Raw genomic sequence first — 27518 nt, 5'->3', positions numbered from 1 at the left:
TCATGGATGTCAAGGGAGGTTCTTATCAAATATTCAGCGCCAGTATTTAGAGGAATGAATGCATGGTTTTATTTCATGTACTACAAGGCTGCACCATTGACACAAAGTCATTGGCGTAGCTCAATCCTCACCCTTCTTGTAGTCTTCTCAGACCATGCACTCTCTATCCTTCAACTTACAAGTACCTACATCTGGCGGGACTGGTAATAATTATATCACCCTACCACGCAGGTATTCAAGACTGTGGAAGTTCTATATATCCGTCTCTGTCGTCTATCGCCTCGTTTTCTCTCTCGCCGTCCTTCATCCCGCTCTTGCTCTTGCTCTTGGACACTGCCGTCAGGACGAGCAATGCCATGAAGCATCTATTCTTTTGTTCATACATTTCCGCCTAGGTATACAGGACCCTATGATTTTGGTTGGCAGTAACTAACCTAGTCACCATGAATAAATCATTGGACCTTCTTGAGAGGCTTGTGAGCCTCCTTTTGAGCAGCCTGGTAACCATTGACTCGCGCATAAACCCACTTGAGGCATGAGGACGAGACGGTAACCAACCCAGCAGAAAAGGTGAACAACAGCACACGCTGCTCCGTAGATAGAAGCTCAAACAGAGGGTATGGGTACCTATGCCAGGTCAGTATCATCATATCTCATTATTGGACCGCACAAGGGCTTACCATCCGTTGTGGCTGAAGCAGAGCTCGACCCAGTACCAGTAAGCAAATGCGATAACCGTGCTGATTGCCATAATGGTGTAGGCCGGGATGGTCCACGGCGGGCTCAGAAGAATCAGATCAAGTGTCAAAAAGACAGCTGGCGCAAGGTGGAAGCCCATATCCGGTAACATGTCCAGAACAAAGCCGTCGGCGATGAGGAGATTGGGGTCGATGAACCTGATGCCCCAGTAGAGAATAGAAATGACAACCTCTAGAGGCGTAGCAAGGACGGCCACGGCATTCTTGGCCTGGAAAAGCGCATGGCTCAGAGTGAGGTCGGCCAAGACTCCAAGGGCAAAGGCAATGAGGGAGGCAGTGAGACCGATGATGGTGAGAAACTGGAAATGCCAGCCATATGATACGGAAAGAGGGGTCTCCCACACGGTCAGGAAGTGGAAGTTGTAGCTAAACGAGGCCAAACCAAGAACGTGAAGAAGAAGTGAGACGGAACGGGAGGGCGATGTGAGTCGCTGAAGAGGGTGTGCTGCCATTGTGTTTAGATGGAGGGGGATGGCTGTTTTTAGTCCAAGTCTAGGGGCGAGCGCCGAAATAACAAACTTGATTGAAGAAATTAGATAAAAGGTGTCCTTCTCTATTTACAGACGACATGAGATCAGGATCCAAGTGGTTTGACCCGTCCCCGGAGTCTCGGACCTGGCGTGAACCCGTTCATGACCTCAATGTGGACCTCGGCCTGCAAGGAAGCAAGCCTGAGTAAGCTCGCGTTGGTGGGTTACAGTGTGAAGTTGGAGCACCAGCCACAATTCAAGGTCGCGCCACATGAGGCTGACTTTTTTGCCTGGACGACGATCCTGCGACGATCCAGTCGCGACACTCAAGTACAACGACAACAGGCAACAAGACTTGATACTCGTGTCGACTTTCGATACCATTTTGAATCAAAGCTTGGACCTTGAAGGCGACACTCAAAATGGCAGCGGATGACGACGACAATCGCTCTCAGAAGCGCAGTCACTCCGAGTTTCGCGACGATGCATCAGGTACGTCCATCCGTCGCGTTCCCGTCACCAAGCTAACCGGCTCTCAGACAGCTCCTCCGACGATGACATGGGCCCTCAGCTGCCTTCGGAAGCCCCAAAGAAGAAGCGACGAGTCCTCCCCCACGAAAAGCTCTACGTCGCCGCCCTGCCCAAGTCTACGCGATACTCCAAGTCCCTGATGCACAAGGAGCAGATCCTCTTTGCGACATGGACGCCCCTGACCGAATTCCTCATCACATCCTCTGTGGACGGCGTCGTCAAGTTTTGGAAGAAGATCGCCCAGGGTATCGAGTTCGTCAAGGAGTTCAAGGCGCACAATGGCGAGATCGTGTCGGTTTCCGTGAGCAAGGATGGACGGAGCTTTGCGACTGCTGGCGCCGACGAGACGGTCAAGATCTTTGATGTGATCACATTTGACCTCCTGTCCATGATTTCACTCAACTATACACCGAACTGCGTCTGCTGGGTTCACTCCAAGGGCGCCTCCTTGCCGTTGCTAGCCGTTTCCGAACAAGCGAAGCCCCTGATACACATCTACGACGGAAGAGGAGAAAAGGAGGAGGCCATTCACACCATTAAGGGTCTGCATAGGAAGCCAGTCCATCTCATGACGTTTAATGAGCAATACGACTGCGTCGTTTCCGCCGACGAAGGTGGAATGCTGGAGTACTGGCGGCCGAGTGGTAATTATGAAAAGCCTGAAGGGGTCTTTGAGTACAAGAGCTCGACCAACCTGTTTGATTTCAAAAAGGCCAAGTCGGTACCTTCATGCCTCTCCATATCTCCCAACGGCAAATATCTCGCAACATTTTCCTTGCCGGACCGAAAAATTCGCATCTTCGACTTTGCGACGGCCAAACTGCATCGAGAGTACGACGAATCTCTTCAAGCCATCGAGGAGATGCACCGAGCGGGCACGGGAGCAAACAAGCTGGATAACGTCGAGTTTGGCCGAAGAACTGCCCATGAGAGGGACATTGAGTCGCAAACGCTCAAGTACAAGTCCAATGTCATCTTTGACGAGTCGGGCAACTTTATCATCTATGGTTCGATGCTGGGGATCAAGGTTCTCAACACATATACCAACCAAGTGGTCAAGGTGTACGGCAAGGACGAAAACTTCCGTGCCGTTAACCTAGCCATCTACCAAGGTCAACCTCAGAAGAAGGGGGTTACAACTGTGGAGATGGGTGCTTCCAGCAACCCGCTGCTCCAGGAGTCTGAGACCCGAGATCCAATCCTGGTGGCAACGGGTGTTGGCAAGGTCCGATTCTACATGTTCAACAACGAAGAAGATGTTTCCAAGTCAACGCGAGACGTTCAGAACGAGCGACCCACGATGCTGGGCCAGAAGAAGGACTCACAGGTGAAAAAGGCCGAGACGGGCACAGGAGCTGTGATCCATACCACGTACGGAGACATTCACATCCGGCTGTTCCCCGACGCAGCACCAAAGACGGTCGAAAACTTTGTCACACATTGCAAGAGCGGCTACTACAACAGCACCATCTTCCACCGCGTCATCCGCAAGTTCATGATCCAGGGCGGAGACCCGTTGGGCGACGGAACGGGAGGCGAGAGTATCTGGGGACGCGAGTTTGAGGACGAGTTTAGCAGCCTGAAGCACGACAAGCCGTACACGGTGAGCATGGCCAATGCAGGACCCAACACCAACGCCAGTCAGTTTTTCATCACGACAGAAAAGACGGTAAGCCCTCCTCTGCTGCTCTCAGTCTAACAAGAGAACGTATGACTAACTTGTAACGTAGCCCTGGCTGGACGGCAAGCACACCATCTTTGGGCGCGCGACACAAGGATTTGATGTTATCCACAAGATTGAGAATGTGCGGACGCACAAGGAGAAGCCGGAGGAGGATATCAAGGTTCTCAACATTGACATTATATAGAACAATGACACAAGGCGCTGATTAGCGGATGAGGGCGTGTCTGCTCAAGTGTAATATGCGTGGTCCTGAACGTGCACAGCTGGGCAGTTTCTCCAAGCAGTTTCTCCAACTTAGCCTTAGTGCTCCCTTGCACCTGCTCTAGTGGTACATTTTACCATAGTGCCTTCCTCTTCTTCAATAGGTTCCTGCCAGAAGAGCTGCGTCACATGTCAAACAGCGTCTTTCCCGTTTCCCTTTCACATTGACGCATGCCTTGGCTTATATACTGCATACCGGAACCACCAGACATCGAACTCTCACTACAGTGGTTGATCACAACCACACATCTTCCGTAGTATAGTGGTCAGTATGCAAGCTTGTCACGCTTGAGACCCGGGTTCAATTCCCGGCGGGAGAGAGTCCAGCCACCTGTGATACACAGGAACTTTCTTTTTGCCTTTTACCTTCCGAGACAGGACGTTGTGGTGGTGTGTTTCCTCAACTTGCCTGCCCAGAGCATGAGGCGACAACACCAGCAAATACCAGCCCAAATGACGTAACCGGCCAATGAGGACAATACAGGCAGGGGCGTGTTCCAGGGGTTTGTTCTCAGGGCGTAGGAGTGGGGGCATGGAAAGTCAAAATCGCGGCTGCAAGGGACATGTCGAGCCCTTTGGAAGACGAGAGATTGACATGCTTGACATGGACGACATGGCTGGAGGACGTGGCATTGACAATGGAAGCGGCGCATGGAAAGAAGGAAGCAAGCAGGTTCAGCTTTGGCGAAACAATAGAATCGGAGTTCCCTAGCGCAACAAGCGCTGGAAAGGTGGCGGTTAACTAACTTAGTTTTTTTTTTTTGTACTGTACCGTAAGGTTGTCTGCCCTTTTTTCAACTCCCGCGAAGAAGGATGGATGGAGGAGTGACTCAAGCCAATTACTTCAGAGGGTGTAGAGGCAGGGGAGAGAGAGAAAAAAAACCGTCGCAACAATGAGGGTACCTGATCTGCCACCAGGCCCACGCGTGCAATCGATGTACTCCCCTTGGATCGACTGCTAGAACCGGCGCGGGAATGGCGGGGGCAACAGGCGGCTCCTCCAATCATGCGGGGCAGTTTGGCAACCATGGAGTGACTTCTTTCGAGTTTTTGGAGCAAGCAGTGAGTGTGACACACCGACGCCGGCGCAAAGGGACGGGGTCACCTCAGGGTACGGAAATATAATTGTATACTTTTTTTCCTCTCTCGTTGGTGTACTTTTTCTTCTTTTCCGTCTTCATATCCTATCTCTCTCTATCTTCTCCTCTTGTCTAATTGGACTTGATCTCTACCATTGACTTGTGTCTCCCGTCTTCTACCCCGCCATCACAGTCACCATGTCTGTACGTCTACTCTCCCAAGCTCCCTGCTCCCTTTGTTCCTTTGGCGGGGTGACTCACGAGTAGCGCAGCAGTTCTTCATCCAGAACAAGAATGTCGGCAACCAAGCCGAGTCCGAGGATTGGAGAAGTGAGTAATACCTCCTGGCAATCTATATTCGCCTCGGCGACCTCTAGGTCTGCCGGCGCGCTTCATCTCGATCAGTGCTGACCAGCTCTTAGTCCGCGGCTACAACCCTCTGACTCCCCCGATCTGCTCCAGCACGAGATCCCCCAGACCGCCGAGTCCAAGAAGACAGTGCTCGAGGGCCGCAACGAGACCGTCGCCGTCGTCAATGGCACCGACGAGAAGCAGCGCCTGCTCGTCGTCATCGGCCCATGCTCCATCCACGACCCCGAGGCCGCCCTCGCCTACTGCGACCTCCTCCTCAAGGAGAAGGAGAAGCACAAGGATGAGCTCCTCATCGTCATGCGATCCTACCTCGAGAAGCCCCGCACCACCGTCGGCTGGAAGGGTCTGATCAACGACCCCGACATTGACGGCAGCTTCAAGATCAACAAGGGCCTGCGAGTCTCGAGACAGCTCTTTGTCGACCTCACCTCCAAGGGCATGCCCATTGCCAGCGAGATGCTGGATACCATCTCTCCTCAGTTCCTCGCCGATCTGCTGTCAGTGGGTGCCATTGGCGCCCGTACCACCGAGAGCCAGCTTCACCGTGAGCTTGCCAGTGGTCTCAGTTTCCCCGTCGGCTTCAAGAACGGCACTGATGGCTCGTTGAATGTGGCCATTGACGCCATTGGCGCTGCCGAGCACCCCCATCACTTCCTTTCCGTCACCAAGCCCGGTGTCGTCGCCATTGTCGGCACTGAGGGCAACCATGACTGCTTCGTTATCCTCCGAGGTGGTTCCAAGGGCACAAACTACGACGCCGAGAGCATCGCCGCTGCCAAGGAGGCGCTGGCCAAGAAGGGTGTGCGACAGCGACTTATGGTCGACTGCAGCCACGGCAACTCTCTCAAGAACCACAAGAACCAGCCCAAGGTGGCCGCCGATATCGCCAGCCAGATCTCCAAGGGTGAGGACGCTATCATGGGTGTCATGATTGAGAGCAACGTCAACGAGGGTAAGTTACCAACTAGTCGCACCGTTCGAATGCAAACTAACAGAGTTAGGCAACCAAAAAGTTCCTGCCGAGGGCAAGTCTGGTCTCAAGTACGGCGTGAGCATCACGGATGCTTGCATCAACTGGGAGGACACGGTCACAACGCTAGAGACTCTGGCACAGGCTGTCAAGGACCGCCGCAAGCTCGCCGGCGTCAACGGCGCCTAAGCTGTAGGAGTTTGGAGAGTAGGGTGCGCCGAACTTGGCGACGAGGAAGATGGTCATGGTCGTCACTGGATGTTTCAACAATGAGTCCTGGGCCTGGGATTGGGACTGCATCTTGTCGCAATAGGTCGCGCATTTCGTTTCGAGGCTTGGAGTTTATAAGGGTGTTGATTTTCGGGATAGATAAAAGCATCAAACATGGTATGATGACTGAGGGCGCATTCAACAAAAGAAGGCGCCTACGCTGCGCCCCGTGTTTGACCGAGCAAGAGAGAATGGAAGCAATCAAAAGCATTGAATGATATGAAACGAGGCTGTTGATGGTGATGGTGTCTGTGTCTGCCTCGCTAGTTCCCGTTACTGGGGCGCGCGAGCGACATCGCATACTGTTTGTGCTCAGTCACGCACACTGTACGACCAATGCTCATGTTTGTGAGGTTACACGCCACACCAAGCTCCACTATCCACACTGTGCTATCTGAGCTTCCAACTGGCGTTTTTTGAGCAAGCCCAATCCAACTGATAAATCCGTCATCTCGACCCTTCACCCACTCAAGCCCAAAATCGCTCATCGCGATCGCCCAATCCTAATCACCATCTCGCGATCCCTCTCGAAGTCCATCATTACTCTCACTCCTCCATCTTCGATCATCGCTCCTGAAGCCATCAACGGGTTCATCGACAAAAGGAGACGCGGTTCCTGTGTCTGGCGCGATTATGGCACGCGACTATTCACCCGCCGAGTCTCCCCTGTCCTCCATGGACGAGTCGGAGCCTTACGAGGAGGACGGCCATGAGCTGTACGAGACGAATTTGCGACCCTCCAAGCGCCAACGGGTCGATGCTGGCTCTACAACATCCTCTGCCGTCGTCCCCGACGCCGAGCCCGAGACTGTACCTGAGCCCGATCCCCTTGAGGGCATGTCTGACGTTTCATCCGACACATCGGGCGATATTCCCAGCTCTCCGATCAATGCGCGTCTCGATGAGGAGGACTTCCAGGACCAAGTGACCGTTTGCGACTGGGACGGTTGCCCGGCTGGTGACCAGGGCAACATGGACAAGCTGGTCGAGCACATCCACAACTCGCACATTGAGAACCGGCAAAAGAAGTATACATGCGAATGGAGAAGCTGCAACAGGAAGGGTCTCCCCCATGCCAGCGGCTATGCCCTCAAGGCACACATGCGCAGCCACACAAGAGAGAAGCCCTTCTACTGCTACTTGCCAGGTACGGCGCACCTTGACTGGCGATACGCGATAGCTTATACTGATGATTTCTTAGAGTGCGATAGGTCTTTCACTCGGTCAGATGCATTGGCAAAGCATATGAGGACAGTCCACGAGACCGAGGCTCTTCGTCCCTCTGATCCCGTCCCCAAGTCGATGCAGTCGGGGCCCCAGGGCAAGGGAGGCAAGCTCAAGATCATCATCAAGACCAACCAGCAATCGCAAGGCGCACACGACGACATGGACGATGCCGCCAACGGCGACGACCACACCTCGGAGTACTTTACGCCCCTGACCGAGGACATATTCGCTGCCGAGGAGCTCGCCTACCCAGTCGACAAGCTGTACCGAAAGTGCTACTGGGAGGCCAAGTGGGCTGAAGAGGTGGGTGAGTCGCTGAAGAAGGAGTGCAAGGAGTGGGAGGATGTCTACTATAAGGAGTGGCTCGAGAAGGAGGTGCTCCTCGCGCAGGTGATTAAGAGTGAGGTGAACTGGCATGAGCGGCGACAGGCTATCCTCACTGGAGCTGCCGATGTACACATCCCCGGCACTGTGGAGAGCGTCGAGGGAGAGCGGGCAAACGGCGCACAAGGAGAAGTTGTGGCATCCACCAACGGGACAAAGGCGGCAGGTGTTGCTGCATGATTGGGGCTTTTAATGGCGTTTTTGTTCTTTCTCTTTTTCCACTCGGGGCATCGCAACTGGGAGCCAGCCACGTCTCCGATACGGTCGGTGACCTTGTATTATTATATCTAAACGGATGTGGAGTTGATGGAGTTGGCTACGTGACTCTTGGGGAGAGCTCCAGCAGCAGCATAGGTCGTCAGATGTTCGGGACCGTACAATGAAATCATGATTCAGCTTATACAAATAGGATGTGTTGTTACAGGGCCTTCTTCTTGGCTCGATACGACTGCGAGTTCTTGAAGGGGAACCCGCTCGTGCTCTGGTCAAACTTGTGGTAGCGGCTGATCATGGCCTTGTCGCTGGCAAACATGATGCAGTACAGCGCAAAGGTGGCAAAGATGGCGCTGCCAACGCAGCCTAGTAGGTATCCCGTCTCGCGAGTCCAGGCAAACCAGCCGTAGCAGTAGAAGGCGGCCGAGGCGTGGTGTAGCATGGATATGAGGACGGCGGCTGAGGCGTAGGGCGAGGGGGTCGTTCCGTCGGAGGATGCCTCTGAAGATAGTGGTTAGTGAGGTCGTCGAGGGACTTGGTGGGAGGGTTGGGGTACCATCTGAGGAGGCATCGAGAGGGAGGGCGCCAGAGAGGACGACGACAATGAGGCCCAGGGCGAGGAGGGCGAAGCCGAGGGAGCGGGCAAAGTACGTCTCGAGGGCTGCACACATTAGCACCCATTCCTCACACAGCTTGAGAGTATCTCACGAGTTGGTTCGCCGCCCCCAGAGCGAAGGATGGAGCCGACAAAGGACGGCCACACGATGAGCGGGAACGCCTGGGTGCTCAGCCAGGCGAGGTTCCCGAAGCTGTATGTCGCGATGGCCTATGGTGCGTGTCAGCAAGTTGAATGAATGACGCTTATGGGTAGGGATCGTACACTCATTGTGACGAATTGATGTCTTTGATAGATCAAATATCAAATAAGAATCTGCGAAAAGACCTAGTTGGTGGTTTAGAAGCTATAGCTGAAGCTGAAGCTCAAGATGGTTCCATCATGGGAAGCTGTCCTTTGACATGGGGGAGATCCTCCCCCATCGACGTCACCACGGCGCATTCAGCGACCGACCCGCTTACGAACGGCCCATTTCCCGATCCGTCCGTTGTCACATTTTCCGCCCTTTGCCACGCACGGGACGAGGCCGATCTCGCATCTCTAGTCCCGCAGGCACAGGCGACAAAAAAACCATTGCAAATCCTCACATTTTCATTGCCCACTCTTCTCAAGAACGGAGCCTTCCAGTCCCAAGGTAGTACGCTCTGCAGCCTGCCTGCCTGTATCGGGATTTCCGAGGAGTTACTAAAACAGCCCTTGGTCTAGGCCAGACGCCGCCCGTCTATCGTCCTGCACTTCTTATCTTGCCCTGCCCGTTGACTCACGGAGTTGTTTCTTTCTCTTGTCCGTCACAATCTTTCCAATCATAACGTCTTGATTTGCACTGGAAGATTTGCAGAGGTTTATTTATTTGTCAGCCGCCTTTGCGCCGAGGGTCCGTCCCCAGTAAAAAAAACTAAGGTCAACAACTCCCCGGCTTCCACTTGGGCGCATCCGCCACTCAACTCTATACCAAACAACTTCCTGATACTCCTGTGTTGTCGTCGCCGCCGTCCTCCCTCCCTCTCTATATCGCGATTCAACACCAGGCGCCATGAGTGCCATTCTCTCCGCCGACGACCTCAACGACTTCATCTCCCCCGGTGTCGCGTGCATCAAACCCATCGAGACCCTCCCCGCCGCCCCGCCCCCGCAATCGCAGTCCCTCGAGACTGAGGTCATCCTCGACGGCCAGCAACCCGCCGCCAATCCCAACGCACCCGCCCAGATCTCTCTCACAGATTGCCTTGCATGCTCTGGCTGCGTAACATCCGCCGAGGCTGTGCTCGTGAGTCTTCAGAGCCATGCCGAGGTCCTCACCACACTTGATGCGGCACCGGCCTTGAGGGTCGTCACCGACGATAGTGGCCGGTTCAGGGTCGAGGGCTTGGAGAATGAGAACGCGAAGCTCTTTGTGGCTAGTGTGAGCCCTCAGACAAGGGCCAACCTTGCCGCAGCCTGCGGCGGGAGCGTCTCAGAGAAGGATGTCGGACACATGCTGAGCAATCTGCTGCGTGGGCCAGACGGTATTGCCAACGGCGGGCAATGGAAGAACGGCTTCACATGGGTGGTCGACACCAATGTCGCGAGAGAGGCTACCCTTGTGCTCGGTGCCGAAGAAGTCCTCGACCCGGCGCGGGCTGGTATGGCCACGCCTGCGAAGCCCATCCTGGCATCCTCATGCCCCGGCTGGGTTTGCTATGCCGAGAAAACACACCCCCATGTCCTCCCACATCTCTCAAAAGTCAAGTCACCGCAGGCTTTGATGGGCACCATTCTCAAGACAACCCTAAGCCGAACACTCGATATCGCCCCCAGCCGCATCTGGCACCTGGCTGTTATGCCATGCTTTGATAAGAAACTTGAAGCCAGTCGAGAAGAGTTGACGGAGGAGGTCTGGGCAGGAGGCGAATCTCGTGGTCGAGGAGTCCGGGATGTTGACTGCGTCATCACGAGCAAGGAGATTCTCATGCTTGCAGAGTCAAGGGGACTCAATTTCTTCGATGTACCCAAGACGGCACCGCCCAGTCCGACTCTGACGCCGTTCCCCGATCCCAAAATCCACGACTTCCTCTTCCCGCGTCGACGGTCGAGAAACCCACCGCACGAGGCCGGTACTTCGGGGGGCTTGTTGCACCACATCCTTCAAAGCCGAGCAGCGCAGACGCCAGGCGCAGAGATTGTTCACACCCGCGGTCGCAATGTGGACGTTGCCGAGTACTCTGTGGTTGTGAATGGCGAGCCAGTCTTCCGTGCCGCCAGATATTATGGCTTCAGAAATATTCAGAACCTTGTTAGGCGCCTGAAGCCAGCCAGGCCGTCCCGAATGCCTGGCGGAAAGCCCTTTGGGAGCGCTCGCAAGCCGGCAGGAAAGGCGGCATCTCTCGAGCACAGTTATGTCGAGGTCATGGCATGCCCTGGAGGCTGTACCAACGGTGGCGGTCAGATCAAGGTTGACGACCCCGTCGTTATGGAACGAAGGAATTATTCCGGAAAGCCAGGTCCGCAGGAGCAAAAGGACTGGCTAGCCGAAGTTGACGAGGCCTACTTCTCGGGAGAAGAGGCCGGCCTCGAGGTTGGCGAGGAAACATTCGAGCATGTCGTTGGCGGCATCTCCCACTCATACATAAATGATACCCTGGCGCATTGGGCGGAGATCACAGGCATAGGACTTGATAGACTGGCATTCACGAGCTATCGTGAGGTGATTAGCGATGTTGGTAAAGACACAGCCACAGATACCGAGAGGGTGGTACAGCTGGCGGGAAAGATTGGAGGCGGATGGTAAAGCTAGTCGATAGAAATAATCAACTGCCCTAGCCTCCTCTTCGAGCGAAGCCAAACCCTCCCCGTCCACTTCCGTCTGGTCCTCTTGGCGTTCGGATGGGAGCCTGCTGCTGCGGCTGCTCATCCTGGGGTGTCTGGTTCCTCCTAGGCGACGGCTGGTCGGGCTGTCGCCTTTGGTTGTTGGGTTCGGGTTTCGGGGTGTAGTTTGGATCGTACAGCTCGCGGCCGGAACCTGACATGTTCTGCCTCCTCGGGGCGTCAAACGAGCGGCTGTCGTACTGGCGATTCTCATACTGGCGGTTCTCGCTATTCCTATATCCACCTCTTCCCCTGCCCCGACCACGGCCACTGAAGTGCCCATCCGACCGCGGTGGGGTAACTGTGCCCGGAGATGAGGCTCCTGACGACGGGTTCGACTCGCCAAAGATCTTGGCTCGGGCCTCCTCGTACCGCCGCTGCTTCTCCTCTCGGTCTCGCTTTTGCTTGGCACGAATCTCTTCTGGGCTCATGGGCACCTCCTTCTTGGCCTCCTCGTTGTCGTCGTCGACCGTCAGCTGGGACATGCCAGTCACGGGATCCCGCTTGGCGATGACGGGCTTCCGGCTGAGCACCTTGACCTGGGGCTTGAAGGGGGTTGTGAGGGGGACGCCTGAGTTGGAGTTGGCCTCTACGTAGTGAAAGGTTTGGGGGGTGTCCCTGTCGCAAAGAGCGTCAGCAAAGAACCGGGCTAGCTTGTCAATCGCAACGCTGAGGGGACGTACGCAGACTCCCACAGCTTCCGATTTTGCTCAGCGTGCTGAGCAAGGCGCTCGGCCTTGGTGAGAGGAGCCTGGGGCGCCGATTGCTCAGGCTCGTTCACGGCCTTGTCGGCCTGGGCCTCCCAGTCGTCTTCCCAAGCATCGGGAACAGGCGCCTTGTTCTTGGACATGGTCAATTCAGGAGGGCTTTCCAAATGGTGACTGCGGTGATCTAGATATGTCAAGGCCTTCGTCTCCGTTTGTGTCTTGAAATCTGGTCCGGGATCGCAGGGTTGAGCATGGGGTGAAGCAAGAGCGTTTGGGTGGTTGTTGTTGGGAAGAAAATAGGCTGAATGGAGGCCCAAAAGCTGGGAGGAAACTCACGACGTATGGGGGACCTACGTTTTTTTCTTGCCTGTGCAGGAGAGCAGTGCAGCGCTTCAAGGAAGGAGGCCCGCTCAGGATTACGCCAACCTGGGGAAACGCGAGGGACCTGGGCGCAACCCGCCGAACGGCGACATGACCGCCTGCCGCGCTTGTATCTCCGAAGTCGCTTCTGTCAAGCCCAGATCTTTAGCTGGGCAGTTCAGGTCAGTTTGGGCTGGTCCTAGGTGGGCAGGTATGGAAGTTGCGGGGTGGCTGCTGGTTGGTGGGGCAGGCGAAGGGAAGCTCAGCCTTTGAGATGAGACGCAAGCATCAGCTGAATCACCACCTCTCCTCTCTTTCTGTTGATACGTCGTCTTCTGCCGCAAGTCTCAAACCATCGCTATTATTTCCAGTTGTGCCTCACATAATCTGTTGCTCTTCTTATTTCCCATTATTCCCCCTACCATATCCATCGCAAGAGTTCCGTTGTTATTTCAACATGGCTGGTGGTCCACGTCTCTCGCCCATGATCCAACGTGAAATGGCTGATCGAGCTGCCAATACCAGTGCCAGAAGAGTAGCCGAGGAGTATGAGGCAGCTAGACTAAGACTTACAGACCAGACCTTCAATATGCGTAAGTGCTGGAGATGTTGGGTTCTCATCATCAGTCGCTCGGGCTGACAACACTATAGTGAGCTACCCAGACCCGCTCGCCCCTCGGAAGCAGTCAACCACGTATCCCCCGGGGGTAACACCTGAGATGGAAAAGAAGTGGCTTCAGGTCATCGAGCAGTCCAAGAAATGAGTTGTAACTCTCAACATAACTTTCAGTCTGACGAGGAACGGTCAGTATCAGGGCTAGAGGGGTTCAGTAATGGGAACGTGGTTCTACACGGAGACTATGGGCATTGATGGGACCCAAAGAATTTTATAAGATCAGTGCCATGGTGGCCCGGGGATAAACTCTACTGGCGGTTGTTAGGATAGCTGGCATTGTGGATTGCTGCCTCAACTTGGAGTGACCTACACGTCGACTTGGAGGTGAAGTCGTCACAAAGATTCCAACCCCTGCATCGCCTAGTCTAGCTAGATATGCAGGTTGTGAATTCCAGTCGCATATGTCAAAGGCTCGTATTCATATATGTACCAATATGGAATTGCAAGAAACCCCCGTATCCAATCCCCAGTCAAGAGGGACATACACAGTAACCTCGAAGAAGCTCTATCAACTCGGTCGATATCGTGTAAAATTCAAGTCTTTTGCTGGAAGAATTTGTCACACTTCTACTCGGATTTCAGCCTTCTTACCCCAAGTTCTGTGGTCATGGTAACTCTTAATCAACAACACTATGAGCCACAAAGCAATACAAGCATTCTTGTTGTGGGAAACCCGGAAAATATACTGGTTCATCGAGTCTCCTTGATATTCTTGAATATTAAGAATACGCTCTCAAGAGGCAAATCATCTACCTGGTCGTGTCCTCCTGGAATCAAGGGATAACTCCATCACGCGCATACTACTGCAAACTGGAGTTGGTTCCTGCGTGGATGCAAGGCATATGAAAACTGGCACTGCCGACCATAGCCCCCTTCCGTGAACGATGGTGTCAGCTTAGCTGTAAGCTGATGTCGGTATGGCCGTAGTATCGATCAACGAGACCCGAGGTTACCACTCAGGCGCTGTGATCTTCCAGGCATGCTCCTCGCCCATCCATCCGAGATGCAAGATATCCGAGCAGGGGGGATAAGAAGAAATGACTTGCGGGCGGCATCACACCTGGCCGGGTACAGGTCTGTATTCGAAGGTGTCTGGTCCGGGGTGTCACAGCTGGGGTGCAGCCCAATGAATCCGTAGCAAGTTGACAGACATGCGGAGGTGCTGCAGAGGCAGGGAGTCGATCAGGTCGCGGGGTGACCATCCCATCGGGACCGAGCTCTTGATGGGATTTGCGAATGGACGATGGCCATTTGGCTGTGTTGCCCGAGGGGTGGCTTGGTCCGTCCACTCCTGTCGTGATTGTCAGTGATTCCAGTACAACATATGATCTCAAGGCAACCGAGACAAGGTCAATGGAGATGAACGGATTACAAGGTGTATATAGTCATTAGCAGTGTGTAAATATCATTGTTTCAAGGCTGCCTGCATAACTAGGCGTTCTAATACCAGCTAGTCTCGATGCAGCGTTTCCCGCAGTTTGCCATCCAGTCATGTTGAGGGGGTCAAAACACACAGGACAGATTCAACCACGGTTTACTAATTAATGAATGTATGTATGTGTTTTTGCAGTAATACGTATGTAGCATTCTCGAATGACATTAGCGAAATGTTGAGACCGGGGATAGTGGCAAGACCCATGTTGCAGTCGACCCTGTCGGCCAAAGGGATGGAAACGGTAACCGACTCGTGTCGATCTCGGCTAGCCATGACACATTTTGGCAGACACAGATATCGGGCTTGACGTTCCAAAAAGGATCACACACATCAGCCTAGTAGCCCGGGGGCCTGGGGACGCAACCGGGTATTTGGAATTGGAGCACAACATGTGAGGGTGAGAGTGTGTCCCCGTGTGTGTGCGATGGTGACAGCGGCGGAACTGGTTCCCCAAGTGATGGCCAATGGTTCAAGGTCGAGCTCTCATGCTGGGCAGGGAGGGTCATGTTTGTGGCGATTGCTGGGATTCCCCAGCTTCCATGTGAGCAATCAAGCAACGTCCAGCATACCAAGAGAGGGCTGGACCTCTCTCAAACATGACGGGTCGCGGGAGTCGCCCCGAGCCGAAGGAGCGTGGCTCGATAGAGTGGCCCGCGTGATCATGAAGATGGATGAGGAGAAGCAATGAGTGAATGGCCTAGGAGACGCACATGTCGTCTTATTTTATTGTCGTGCCGTGGGCCAGAGAGAGAGGTGCAGATATCGGTCTGGTCTTGGCACCGACGGACGTGTCTCGGGCTTCATGACTGGCAAAGACGTCATCCGTCAGGTCGACTGAACCCCTCCAGGGCCTGTATTGCTGGGAAGCAATACTCCATAGGAACTCCAGGAACGTTCACCGTCGTCTCATCTTGAGTGGAATCGAGCTAGCTGCTGGACAAGTACGCACCAATCCAGCACGTACATTCTGCCAAGAGTGAGGTGCGGCGCCGGAAGCGTTTGTAGCTGATGATGGTGAGGGCTCAAGTGAGGGGAGCATGCAATCAGAAGCTTGGAGATCTCTTGTTGAACCCCGCCGAATCAAGTAAAAATGGAAAACAAGCCCCACCAAGATTGCACCAAACGACCACCTACCAGACCGGCCAAGATCGCCTCCCGCCAGCTTGAGCCTGAAGCCTGAGCTGCGCGGCGGGCGGGCAATACGCACTGTGGCCGGTCTCTTGTAGTAATCCGCAGCGTGTGCCTATCACGACCGACGGGACCTGATCCCAGACCAGCTGGAGCTGCTTCGACTCGCATCTTCCAGAATGAACCTGGACACCGCTGTTCTGTTCTGTTCCATCCCGTCAGCAAAGGTCAGCACTGAAACTCAGCTCAAGCCCATCCTTCCCGTATGCCGTGCAGACCTCCCGCTCGATGGCAGAGGATCCGATAGATACATCATATACCTGCCACCAGCCCTTTAAAGCACTCTCGCCCACGCTAACATTGCGAGTCTCATGGCGCCATCATTTCATCGAGAGGCGGGGTTGGGAGCGGGCCTGGTCCTGTTTGTTGTTGGTGCTGAGGCTTGCGCGGATGGCGCCGAGCCAGCTTCGACGCCATCTTGTAAACTGCAATGCAGAAACAGCCTGAAAATACCAAAGTCGAGAAGCCATAAGGCAGATGCAAGCAGAACAAGGCTGTAAGCCTGAAAACGCCTAGAACAGAAGGTGATGTAAGCAGCCCAGACTATCCTGACCTCAAAAAAAAGCTTGGATGAAAAGTGAGGTACCCAAGTGAGGAAGCAGGTGAGGACAAACCTCTAATAAGCTTCCCATCAGCATCAGGCAAACATCAACAATGCACAAACTCCACCTCTGATAAGCTCGCTGTTTGAATCCTAGCCCCGACTGTCCTGTCCTGAGCTGTCGAGGTACAGTATCAGGAAGCAGGAGCCTCGGTCGGGATAACGTTAGGTCTGTTGCAGCGGCATCCATATCCATTCTTCATTGGGTTCTGCTGGGAATCCATCCATCCATCAATCAATCGCAGCTCCGTTGCATCGCACTGTACGGGCGCCTCTAAACTCCCCCAGCCCACACCCTTACTCACTTCGCCCCAAAGACGTCTAATTATCATATCCATCACTTCTCTCTGCCTGCCCGCGCCATCCTAATCTTTCCTCTCTCAACATTAAACCATCGCATTCCCTGCTCACCACGAGGGCCCTCGTCTCTCATCACGCCCTCGTCCTGCTCTCAACCCACGCAGCTATTCCGGGGCCAGCGACGCCCAACCCCGACGACATTCGGCGACTCACCTTGCTCACACTACCTACCTCGCCCCTCTCCTCCTCCTCCGCCGCCGCCGCAACAAGTCGGCCCTGTTTCTAAGCCGCGGCAGCTTCCCCCATCCCAGCTATTTGCCGCCATGTCAGGCACTGAGAGCGCAGCTTCAAACCAAGGAGGCTTTGACCTCCTACGAAGGGCCACCCAGGCCATGATGTCAAGGTTCGTGCTTGCTTTCATTCTCCATGTCCAATTACAGTTTTGCACCCTTCCCTTCCGCCCTCTCTCCAAATCTCTTGCCCATTTTCTGCATATCCGTTGGGATCTCGTTGCGGTCCCAAGCTGGGGTCCTACTCCCGACATCGAATATCCCGGCTTGATCCCAGGGCAGTTAGCAAGCCCCTCACCAGGCCCAGGCGTCTTGGAGCTCGATGGTGGCAACGATGACGGGCCCTTCAGCACTCGAGCCCAGCGGCTTCAGCAGCGCCTCCTCGAGTCAGCCTCCTGTTCCGGCTAGTTCCAGTGGCCCCCTGGTCCTCGACACCGCCTGCCATGGAACCCACCATGGAAACCCTCCCGGAGCTCTCGCTCAAGCCCTGCGCTCGATCAAGCATCAATCCCACGCCATGACAGCGCCCTGAACATCTGCAAGTTGCTGAGCTCAGCCCGCACCGCTGCAGGCACTCTAGAAGGTCCAGGCACTGGAGGTCGCCGGCCGTAGGGCGTTGGCGGACTTGCGGCTAGGGCATGGGGTGCTACGGATCGTCCGCCAGTGGACCACCAGAGCTCTCAAATTCCTGACGGGGCCCGTCGGCAGCACCCTTGGGCAGCACAGCAAGTCTCTATCCCTGGATAAGAGAGCAGGAGTTGGCGGTTTCGATGCAAGGTCGCAGACTCCAATCAAGGCCTTGTCAAACCCTCAACTTTGCCATCGCAGTGGAACCAAGCAGTCACCGTCGTCTCGGAGCCGTTGGGTTCCAAAACCTGACTTGGCTCCGGCTCCAAAGAATGGCCCCGGCGGCATTCCCACATGCAAGAGACAGCTCCTCTGCTTCTGGCTCTGTCGCAAGGTCTGACTCGCCTCCTCCGTGATTGGGTCCAGTCGGCCGGCCTTGGAGTCAGTCAGTCCCTGCGTTTCCATCCCATCGCCTCCGACCCCGCCATCAGCTCTTGCTCCCACGTCCGCTCCGTGCCTCCCACGCAAGATACATACATACATACAAGCAACCAAGTCCTGCTCCCCTCGGTCAGACAAGCCTCTGGACATGCCCACCCCCGGCTGCATATCGAGCTTTCTTTTCCGGAGCGAGGTGAAAAATTGATCTCGTCATCCCCCTTTCCCTCGACTCCCGTCGACATCCATCGAGGTCCCAAGCCTCCACTTGTCCCCTCGCTCGCGCTTCGTCTTACACGGCCGCTCTCGGCAAGGCCTCGCATTTTTATTACTGCTGGTCCTGGCGCGCTGCCCGCATCCACACCAGAGCGAACACACCACTGGCCCTCTTGACCTTGAAAGGCCTTTTTCGATCCCGTGTTTTTCTCGTCATAGTCGCATCGTCAGAGCCCACCACTGCCGCTATTGCTCGTCGCCGCCGCCTGTTCCCTCACGACCTTTTGCCCTGTTTCCCCTCTAGTCGACGCGCTTGGCAGCCGTCATGAACTAGTGTTCCCACTTTGCCCTTCCCCGCGCTGCTGCATCGGCGCAAAAGCATTTATTCACTCACTGGAAATCTCTTACAAAATGCATGGGGTTAACCAAACCACCAGGTCCGCGGCCGCTGACGAGGATGGCGCCGATCACATCGGTTTCGATACTCCTCGATCTGGTGTAGCTACTCCTCAACCCGATCTACAGGACAAACGCTTGCCCGGCATCATGAGCTACTTCGGCCAGGTTCGTCAACGCCCTTCTAGTACAACCAGTCACAGTCTGTCTTCGTCCAAGCCCAATCGTTCTTCCCAGAGCGCTGTCACTCTAGACCGAAGGCAAAGCCAGCCCACTCCACCAACCGACCTGCAGTTGCAGGCGCACACCGAAAGCTCTTCTCGCGAGTGTGCCTCTTTGGCTTCAGATCGTTTGCTTCTTCACCATGAGCCTCTCGGTCTCGAGCCAAGAAGCAAGGAGCGGGATGAGCCCAAACTTTCCAACCCCTACCCATCCCCACCCACTTCTCAGCCCTCATCTTCTGGGGGCTCTATTTCCCAGGATATGATTTTTGCAGCCCCAGATTCAGGGGCCGACGGCAAAGCCGCTGCCGCTGCAAAGTCTTTAACACAGTCGCAAACCAAGAAATCTGCAGCATCCCTCTTCATCACTACCCATTACCAACCCTCCAATGACCCATTGCCCCCCAAGCTCGACTCCAACCACGCAGCACCTCTCAAGGACTCTGATCCTCCCTCACATCCTGAAGCACGTTCCACCCCGAGTGCTCGCCCTGCAGCCCCCGGCAAGTGGTACTCTCTTGATGGACTCAAGGAGCTAACTCGTATGACGTTCAAGAGCGGCCCCTCAACTCCTACTCGAGCAATGTCGGCTGCTCGACCGTCCGGTTCCGATAGCAGGGCCCTCTCCTCCGGGAGGACCAGCCACGATGGCGCTGAAGTCAGCGGCACTCAGACTCCCAGGAGCTCAGGCGGTACACAGGCGCCGGCTGCCAAGGGAAAGCTGACTATCAAGATCAACGAGGCTCGGGGACTTAGAAAGAGCCGAGATCCTTACGTCGTGGTCGTTTTTCAGCGCAGTGAACTCATCTCAAGCGGCCCCAGGCACACTGAAGAAGATGACAACCTCAGTGTCGCCACACCCGGCATGGGTGGAATTCCCATCCAGCGACAGGGCAGCGATTCTGGCCGCGCAATGGCTATCCCCATGAGAAGCCGCCAGAGCAGCAACACCAGCATCAGTGACTACAACACTTTCCGGAATCGGTCGGCCCGGCTTTCCTTCACGAACCCCAAATGGGACGCTGAAGCAGAATTGTAAGTTGCTAACCAAGTCAGGTACTAGAGTCATGATACTGACCAGCCATAGCGATGTCGTGACCTCCGAAATGCTGGTTGACATTTCCGTATATGACCATGCCGCCTCGGGTGAGGAGTTTCTCGGCCATGTCGATTTCCAGGCCAGCAGAGACCCCGATGCAGTTGTCCAAGGATGGTTCCAGCTCCAAGGTCATGCCGATACAATGGCAGAGAATGCACCCACTGGCGAGATCTACGTCCAGGCCGTCTATCACAGAGCCGAGAAGAAGCACTTTGGCCCAACCGACTTTGATATTCTCAAGTTGATTGGCAAGGGCACTTTCGGCCAGGTTTATCAAGTGCGAAAGAAGGATACGCAACGCATCTACGCCATGAAGGTTCTCCAGAAGAAGGTTATCGTGCAGAAGAAGGAAGTCGCCCACACCGTCGGAGAGCGTAACATTCTCGTTCGAACAGCCATGTCTGACTCACCATTCATCGTCGGTCTCAAGTTCTCTTTCCAGACGCCCTCAGAACTTTACCTTGTTACCGACTACATGTCTGGAGGAGAATTGTTCTGGCATCTCCAAAAGGAGGGACGATTCGACGAGAAGCGCGCTAAATTCTACATTGCCGAGTTGATCTTGGCCATTCAACACCTCCACAACAATGACATTGTGTATCGGGACCTGAAGCCCGAGAACATCCTCCTGGACGCCAACGGACACATTGCTCTGTGCGATTTCGGTCTGTCCAAGGCCAACCTTACCAAGAATGACACGACCAACACGTTCTGCGGCACAACCGAGTACCTTGCGCCAGAAGTTCTCCTCGACGAGTCTGGCTATACCAAGATGGTGGACTTCTGGTCGCTTGGTGTCTTGGTGTTTGAGATGTGCTGCGGCTGGAGTCCTTTCTACGCCGAAGACACGCAGCAGATGTATAAGAATATTGCTTTCGGCAAGGTGCGGTTCCCCCGAGACACCCTCTCGCAAGAGGGCCGGAACTTTGTCAAGGGACTATTGAACCGTAACCCCAAGCACCGACTGGGCGCTACTGACGACGCAGAGGAGTTGAAGAGGCACTCCTTCTTTGGTGACATTGACTGGACGCTGCTTTCTAAGAAACTCATCACTCCTCCGTTCAAGCCCAAGTTGAAGTCTGAGACCGACGTGTCGTACTTTGACCCCGAGTTCACGACTGCGCTGGATCAGAACGGATCTCTCAACGAGCGTGCGGCGGCACTGGCCAGGGGCTACGCGGCTTCGACTCCCCTCTCTCCCTCGGTGCAAGCCAACTTCCAGGGCTTCACTTTTGTGGACGAAAGCGCGCTGGACGATCACATGCGAGACCGAGCTCGAATGGACGACGAAGATATGGATGACGCTCACGGGCACCACGATAACGACGACTGGGACAACCTGGACGACATCGACCTCAGAAAGGCGAACCGGATGAGCGGCATTGTGAAGACTTCTGCTCACGATGAGCACATGGTGGGAGGCTCACACTTTGACGTATAACCGGGGCAGGTATTTGCATTTTACACCCAGATCAGCTTCACGGCGTTTCGACGATGATTAGGGGGGATTCTATCCGTGTCATAAGAAGAAACAAAAAGTAATATTTCGCAAGCCAAAAAACCCAACCCAACCCAAACCAGACCCGCTGCCATTCTGTTTGCATGTGGGCCATGGATGATTAATTGTGGAATTATTTGCATCGAGGTCGGATGGTATTGCATTGCATTGGTCATCGATCGTGCTGAACAGGATTCATGGCGTTTTATGGTTGTGCAAACAAACAAAACAAAGGGGGGTGAGAAAGAGGTTTCCCCCTCGAGTGTGTGCCTCAACTGGAAGGGCCATAAGCAGTAATGAATGAGAATGCCAAAGAAAATGACGGGTTGCCGGGAACCCTAGAAGGGATCTAGTGCACCCATTTGAGTTTTACTGAGCTCTGTTTGTGCCTGAAATAGTCTAGTGATGATGTAGTCATGGTGGTTTGTGTGAGTGTGTGACGGATGACGTTGCTTGCCACCAGGCGATGGTTGACGCGAGTTGTGGATTATCAAGACACTTGATAGTACATGCTGTAAGAGCTTCGTCTCTTTAGGAATGCCGCCAAGTCAAGATGTCAGAAATCAATGTCGATATCAGAAAGCACTGGTGACGTAGATGACTAGATCAACAGCTCTGCAGTGTTATCTATGACATGTCTGAGCGGATGACGTTGAGCCAATGTTGGGCCCAAGGGCAGACGCCATCATCAATTCTCCAAGGTTAGCCAAAGGATCACTCTCACTAGGATTCGGGCATTTTGATGGTATCAGTTGCTTGTGCTTCATTTGGCATTCGCATTTCGCAATGAGTTCCTACAGGCAACCAAGAGGTTGGATTTTAGGAAAAAGTACACAGGATTATAATCCCCATTCCACTGCTTCTCGCAGCCCAACTCTCCTCCAAGGCTGAGTTGTTGTCAACCTCTCCCTCTTTTTCTATCCCCATCTAGCGGCGCCTCGGGCGGCGGGAAGTGGCCCGAGGTGCCAAGTCCGGGTCAGCTAGGTATCCTCGCGAGGAAAGGCGCTTAGTGGTGAGCCTCATCCTCCTCCTCAGCCTCGAGCCAGTCGGCGACCTCGGGGGTGCCAGAGGCGGTCTGGGCAGTGGTGTCCTGGCCCTCAATCTCGACGGCCATGCTCTCGTACTCCTTCAGGCTGCCAGCAAGGTCGGTCTCCTCAGGGAGGAGGGGGTCTTGGGGGCGTTGAAGGTTTGGACCTGGCCCTCAGAGTCGGCCTCCTTGACGGCGGGGATCTTGTAGGCCTTGAGCTCCTTGAGGTAGAGCTCCTGGACGAAGTCGGCTGTTGGAGAGGGGTGTCAAGTCAGCAATTGAGCAACCATCGGACGAATTCAAGCGTTTCTGGGGCGCATTGGGCGCTGGGACTGCGAATGGAGATGGTGGACATTATCCCGACTATGATCGTGGAGGCTTTGGCGACGTCGGAGCTCGGGTGGAGCGCAGCTTCGGCTATAGGACAGATCCGACCGACGACGATGAATCGACACAGGGCGAGAAGGAGTCGGAAATCGCAACGGCGGGGGATCAAGGCATCGACAGGGACGGCATCTTACCTCTCCGAGAGACGGTGGGAGCAATGAAGCCCCTCATCTGGACGGCATTGGGTCGGGCGACTCGAGAAACGGCCGCAACGGCGGAGCGAGCGCGCTATAAAAGAAGTTCTCGTCAGCGCTCCTCGCTCTCGGGCAGACTTGGTGTAGAGAATTCGAGGGATCAATCGCTTACCGAAACCCGGGACAGTTGGCTGAGCATTTTGGATGGCTGGTCGTGGCTCAATTGGGTACTCCGGGGAGATGGGGGAATTGAGGGTTTTGGGGAAAAATCGTGAGAGTGCAGGCAAGGCAGGCGCTCGTCCCCCCGGCTAGAGCGGTTCGGCCTTGCTATCGCGGGCTTGGTGCCTCAGGCCACACGCACGGTTGCCCGGAGCTTTACGGGTGGTTGACGTCACGTGATGTTAGAGGGGAACGATTGGCCAGATCTGGACCCAGATTGGCGATCTTGCTGCACAGCTTTCGGCTGCTGGGAATAAGCTTGCTTGATCCAACATCGACGACTTATACTGAGCTTCTTTTTGCCTATATGTGTTTTATTCTCTTACAATGCTTCTCTAATGCATCCCACAATGCTCACATCACGGCTTCAGAATTCTTCCCCATCAACTACTGCATCAATTGTGGCGAGTGCCCCCCACATAACCCTCATGACTTCATCGTCCGATACCCTCTCACGCCATGAGCCATGATGATTCGACATGGATCTATGAGAGGATCCCATTCCATGGTCCTATGTTCATATGGGAAAGCCAAGCTATCGATCAAGAGTCTTTTGATCTACCAAAAAGAAATACACAAAAAGAGAATGATGCAGGAGCCGATCTGTTCTATCCGCCATTTTCGGCTCATATTCCCGGCCTTCCCGTGGTATCACATCTTTGAGCTCCCAAATTCATTCAACGCCCAACCATTCATGGCATTCACCCTCCAAGCTTATCGCTGCTCCTCCTGGGACATTTGCGGAGAGATTGACTTAACGCGAGCCGTCCTCCTCATGCCGCCAACAAAGATGCTACCAGTGTATAGCAGGGCCGCGATGCCAGCAATGACCGAGTAGGCAATGATATATCCCTTGGAGGAGCTTGCAAGCTGCAAGCCCAGGCCTCCGTTGATGATACCGAGGATCATGAGGATTCGGCCGAACCAGATATGGACGTGGCTGATGATTCCTCGCTTGCCATGGCTTCTAAAGTATCGGTGATGGGCAAATCCAAGAATGGGCTGGAGACCCATCAGCGCAACAACGATTGTGCCCATCTTGGTGTGTGTTTGCTTCCACCACTATACGTCGCACGTTAGCATGGGGTCAGGATGCGAGTGCATTCAAAAGGTTGACTTACATAGCCCCCGTCGCGGGCATAGACGTAACCAAGACCGAAGCCGGCCCACATACCCAGGAAGGCGATGGATTGCCAGCCGGCGTGGACCAACCAGTTTCCAATGATGGGCATCAGAACAGCTCCCAGGGGGTATGCAGCAAGGAAGACGATGGACATGATGATGCCGTGAGCCCTCAGCACGGTCTTGCTCGGGCCAGAGGACTCAGATACAACACCAGAGTTAGAATCGGAGCCGGAGCCGGAGCCGGAGCCAGAGCCAGAGCCAGAGCCAGTCTTGGAGTCGGAATCGGAATTCGAGTCGGAATCGTCACTGCTAGAAGTGAAAGGGTTGCTATCAGAGCTCACGGATGCCTGAGCAAAGTTGACAGAGAAGCTGCTATGCTCGTCGTGCTCGCTGATCCTCTCCGAGACACTGGTCGAGTCTAGGGAGTCGCCATTCTTCCAGGCCGCGATCCACGAGTTGGATCCCTTAAAGTCGAGGCTATCGCAGTCGCCGCACCGAATGTTGGCAATCAGCTTGCCGCCAGAGACGCCAGAGCCAGCGAGGAGTTCAACTCCTGTCCGCCTTGTGTATTGGGGCATGGCATGGCCGGTGCCAGTCCGTGTGCTGAGAGTCACGTTGCCGTCGCCGTTCTGGTAGACGAGGAACATCTCGGCGCCTGACATGCCGGAACCGATACCGAGGCCGGCCCATTGGACGCTGCTGGGAGCTTCCATCTGGAAGTAGATGTTGCCAGAGCCCGAACTGGCGGACGCCTCTGGGACGCCCCAGCGGAAACAGACGTCTCCATCGTTGGGGCAGAAGGCTGAGGTGACGGCTGATGTGCCACGGACGTCTAGAAAAAGGCCGTGTTAGTCGGGGGATACATGATGGCATTGAGAGCTACTCACACAAGGCCGCCGTGGAAGCTAATAGTGTGCCAACTGTCGACTTCATGCTGGATCGAGATCTCTGGTGGATTCTGATTGTGAGAAATAGTCAAGATGGAATAACCCACAAGGAGGGCACGTCGATGGTCATATATGTGTATGCGCACAGATGGGGGGCGCCTCTTGTAACACGGTCAGGCCCATCTCGAAACGGTGATGGGTTGCGTGCGCTACGTGGTAGCCGCGGACTGCAAGCCACGCCCGGCACCAGAGACATACCGTCCACTGCCTTACGAATCCCATGCGCGTTAGAGGCTCGGCAGATGAGCTCTAATTGGGGTAGTTCCGTCATCAAATGGAAGGGGGACGATCAAAGAGAAGCGCCAAGCAGGGGGCGTGCATTGGCAAGACACGGTCTAATGGTCAAAGACGATGGGCACGGCACAGCACAGCATGAGCTCGACTGTGATGCTGTCGTCAGCTTCGGCTCCGCCCTTTGATGCCCAGCCCAGACCGTCTCTCCTCTGGGACCAGCGCGCAAATAGGGTTTCATAACACTACCACGCTATCATGGGCTCAAACCGTTGCTGCGGATTCGGCAACTCGGCGAGGGTGTTGGAGATGAGATGGTCAAGCCGTTTGGCCAGGTCTATGCGATTGGCTCGAATAAGCCACTTTGAAGGGAAAACTGTGTGTTGAAGCCGCCGTTATTGGCCCCTCGTTGGAAAAGGTGCTGACACTATGAGGAATACCACAGCAGTCGGCCAGCGAGGTCCGGTTACTACGTACAGTCTGCTTCGTGGTTCTGGGTGCGTGAGGAAGGGCGGCCGACCCCTACCGCGATAGCGTCGGTAGATCGAGCTTAAATCAACACAGCCCACCCGGGAATGGGACCCATTGGTATCGAGGCCAGGGAATGCCAGACCCGAAGATGCCTCTGCTGGAAAATCATGTCCCGATAGAGACAGCCTTCTTGCTGCTGCTTGTTCCCCCGGCGGAGGGTTTCATGCTCCCGGCGGGCCATCCCACATGTTCTATCCCACGTGGTGGCCGAGACCTCAATCTACGAAGGTTTGCGGCCGAGATGATGAACTTGGCGAAGCTTTCCCTTGCACTGTCTGCTTCGGGCGCACAAGCCAGTCCTTCGTATCGCCTTATGAGCTGGGGCATCAGGGCATGTCACTGGCCCGTTGGACGTCAAAGTCGCATGGGGAAGAGGCCTCCACAAAGTGAAGACGGCACGTCCAATTGCAGAGCCTGAATTTGCAAAATAGACCAGCGCCAAGGTCTAGAACTCGAGACGAGTACGTCAGCCAGGGCTTCCCTTCTTCCCCAGACCAGACAAGGGTTACGACAAGAAGGGGTAAAACAACAAAACTCTATGGAAATTAGCGATACGCAAGGTCCATTCAACGAGCTCTGTGCACAAGAGAGGATCCCGGTCTTGGCGTATTCATGCTTAATTCCTCCCTATGATTTGACTCTTGATGATTCATTCATGACTGAGCAGTCGATCACCACGTCGCCAAGACTGAAATCTTGAAGCTGCGGCATGCAGGTATCGACGCCTCGCGCTTGGGGGATTGCGTGGCCCTCCTTCTCGGCGCCCGGGGGGAAACTCTAGTTGCAGATATCTCAGACAAGCATTGGAATCTGCAGAAGAAAAAAGAGGGCATCATGATAGTGTCAGGATCCTGTTTTCATCCAATCCTTTCTTTCCGATTCGGTATAGATAGGGAGATTGAGGAAAGTTAACCTTTTGTTGGACGCGAATACGTGCCATGCGGGCTATCAAACATCAACACACAACACTCAGACCCATGACATCTACACAAGAGAATCAATGGACCTCGGTCGGCAATTGTCCAGTAACTGACCGGCTCCGTAAAGTCCGCAGCAGATGCCGGCGCTAGCAATCACTGAGCCTCTCGGCTAGATTGGTTGCACTATACGACAGCATAGAGACAGACAGACAGACAGCTGTCTCATCCCTGTGCCGGATGTCGTGACCCGATTATGTGAGAGTCTGTTTGCCCAACTCTTCACCCTTCCCCTGTCATGTCCATCATGATGCTGCATCGCTTCGCTC

At 54.7% G+C, this 27518-nt stretch overlaps 13 protein-coding genes across 13 annotated transcripts; 8 read left to right on the top strand and 5 right to left on the bottom strand.

Moving 5' to 3' along the window:
* Nucleotides 1-452: 452 nt before the first annotated feature.
* Nucleotides 453-1210, bottom strand: MRS44_000788 (uncharacterized protein; the record flags this gene model as incomplete). The annotated part of the gene is made up of 2 exons (XM_046272527.2): nt 453-627; nt 681-1210. The coding sequence occupies 2 exons, from the start codon at nt 1208-1210 to the stop codon at nt 453-455; spliced, it is 705 nt and encodes a 234-aa protein (XP_046138683.2).
* A 440-nt stretch (nt 1211-1650) lies between these two features.
* MRS44_000787 (uncharacterized protein) lies at nt 1651-3627 on the top strand (the record flags this gene model as incomplete). Its single annotated transcript, XM_065624191.1, has 3 exons — nt 1651-1720; nt 1768-3428; nt 3490-3627. 3 exons carry the CDS (start codon nt 1651-1653, stop codon nt 3625-3627), a joined length of 1869 nt encoding a protein of 622 aa, XP_065479899.1.
* Nucleotides 3628-5077: 1450 nt separating this feature from the next.
* MRS44_000786 (uncharacterized protein) lies at nt 5078-6314 on the top strand (the record flags this gene model as incomplete). The annotated part of the gene is made up of 3 exons (XM_065624190.1): nt 5078-5160; nt 5206-6107; nt 6157-6314. The coding sequence occupies 3 exons, from the start codon at nt 5078-5080 to the stop codon at nt 6312-6314; spliced, it is 1143 nt and encodes a 380-aa protein (XP_065479898.1).
* A 714-nt stretch (nt 6315-7028) lies between these two features.
* Nucleotides 7029-8186, top strand: MRS44_000785 (uncharacterized protein; the record flags this gene model as incomplete). Its single annotated transcript, XM_046272526.2, has 2 exons — nt 7029-7542; nt 7597-8186. The coding sequence occupies 2 exons, from the start codon at nt 7029-7031 to the stop codon at nt 8184-8186; spliced, it is 1104 nt and encodes a 367-aa protein (XP_046138680.1).
* Nucleotides 8187-8424: 238 nt separating this feature from the next.
* MRS44_000784 (uncharacterized protein) lies at nt 8425-9105 on the bottom strand (the record flags this gene model as incomplete). Its single annotated transcript, XM_046267511.2, has 4 exons — nt 8425-8720; nt 8776-8880; nt 8928-9045; nt 9100-9105. The coding sequence occupies 4 exons, from the start codon at nt 9103-9105 to the stop codon at nt 8425-8427; spliced, it is 525 nt and encodes a 174-aa protein (XP_046138679.1).
* Nucleotides 9106-9868: 763 nt separating this feature from the next.
* MRS44_000783 (uncharacterized protein) lies at nt 9869-11602 on the top strand (the record flags this gene model as incomplete). The annotated part of the gene is made up of 1 exon (XM_046267509.2): nt 9869-11602. One exon carries the CDS (start codon nt 9869-9871, stop codon nt 11600-11602), a length of 1734 nt encoding a protein of 577 aa, XP_046138678.1.
* Nucleotides 11603-11630: 28 nt separating this feature from the next.
* MRS44_000782 (uncharacterized protein) lies at nt 11631-12529 on the bottom strand (the record flags this gene model as incomplete). The annotated part of the gene is made up of 2 exons (XM_046267510.2): nt 11631-12297; nt 12363-12529. 2 exons carry the CDS (start codon nt 12527-12529, stop codon nt 11631-11633), a joined length of 834 nt encoding a protein of 277 aa, XP_046138677.1.
* Nucleotides 12530-13203: 674 nt separating this feature from the next.
* Nucleotides 13204-13510, top strand: MRS44_000781 (uncharacterized protein; the record flags this gene model as incomplete). Its single annotated transcript, XM_046274985.2, has 2 exons — nt 13204-13339; nt 13398-13510. 2 exons carry the CDS (start codon nt 13204-13206, stop codon nt 13508-13510), a joined length of 249 nt encoding a protein of 82 aa, XP_046138676.1.
* Nucleotides 13511-17269: 3759 nt separating this feature from the next.
* MRS44_000780 (uncharacterized protein) lies at nt 17270-17644 on the top strand (the record flags this gene model as incomplete). The annotated part of the gene is made up of 1 exon (XM_065624189.1): nt 17270-17644. The coding sequence occupies one exon, from the start codon at nt 17270-17272 to the stop codon at nt 17642-17644; it is 375 nt and encodes a 124-aa protein (XP_065479897.1).
* A 513-nt stretch (nt 17645-18157) lies between these two features.
* MRS44_000779 (uncharacterized protein) lies at nt 18158-18634 on the top strand (the record flags this gene model as incomplete). Its single annotated transcript, XM_065624187.1, has 1 exon — nt 18158-18634. The coding sequence occupies one exon, from the start codon at nt 18158-18160 to the stop codon at nt 18632-18634; it is 477 nt and encodes a 158-aa protein (XP_065479896.1).
* A 234-nt stretch (nt 18635-18868) lies between these two features.
* Nucleotides 18869-21614, top strand: MRS44_000778 (uncharacterized protein; the record flags this gene model as incomplete). The annotated part of the gene is made up of 2 exons (XM_046267508.2): nt 18869-20109; nt 20162-21614. 2 exons carry the CDS (start codon nt 18869-18871, stop codon nt 21612-21614), a joined length of 2694 nt encoding a protein of 897 aa, XP_046138675.1.
* Nucleotides 21615-22677: 1063 nt separating this feature from the next.
* MRS44_000777 (uncharacterized protein) lies at nt 22678-23418 on the bottom strand (the record flags this gene model as incomplete). Its single annotated transcript, XM_065624186.1, has 4 exons — nt 22678-22797; nt 22866-22948; nt 23220-23313; nt 23392-23418. The coding sequence occupies 4 exons, from the start codon at nt 23416-23418 to the stop codon at nt 22678-22680; spliced, it is 324 nt and encodes a 107-aa protein (XP_065479895.1).
* Nucleotides 23419-24152: 734 nt separating this feature from the next.
* MRS44_000776 (uncharacterized protein) lies at nt 24153-25496 on the bottom strand (the record flags this gene model as incomplete). The annotated part of the gene is made up of 3 exons (XM_046267507.2): nt 24153-24500; nt 24560-25395; nt 25451-25496. 3 exons carry the CDS (start codon nt 25494-25496, stop codon nt 24153-24155), a joined length of 1230 nt encoding a protein of 409 aa, XP_046138673.2.
* Between the last annotated feature and the right edge of the window lie 2022 nt (nt 25497-27518).

This window comes from Fusarium solani (assembly GCF_023522795.1).
Source record: "Fusarium solani strain SB1 chromosome Unknown bctg00000000, whole genome shotgun sequence".
NCBI classification, from domain to species: Eukaryota; Fungi; Ascomycota; class Sordariomycetes; order Hypocreales; family Nectriaceae; genus Fusarium; species Fusarium solani.
This window is presented reverse-complemented; position numbering and strand designations above follow the sequence as displayed.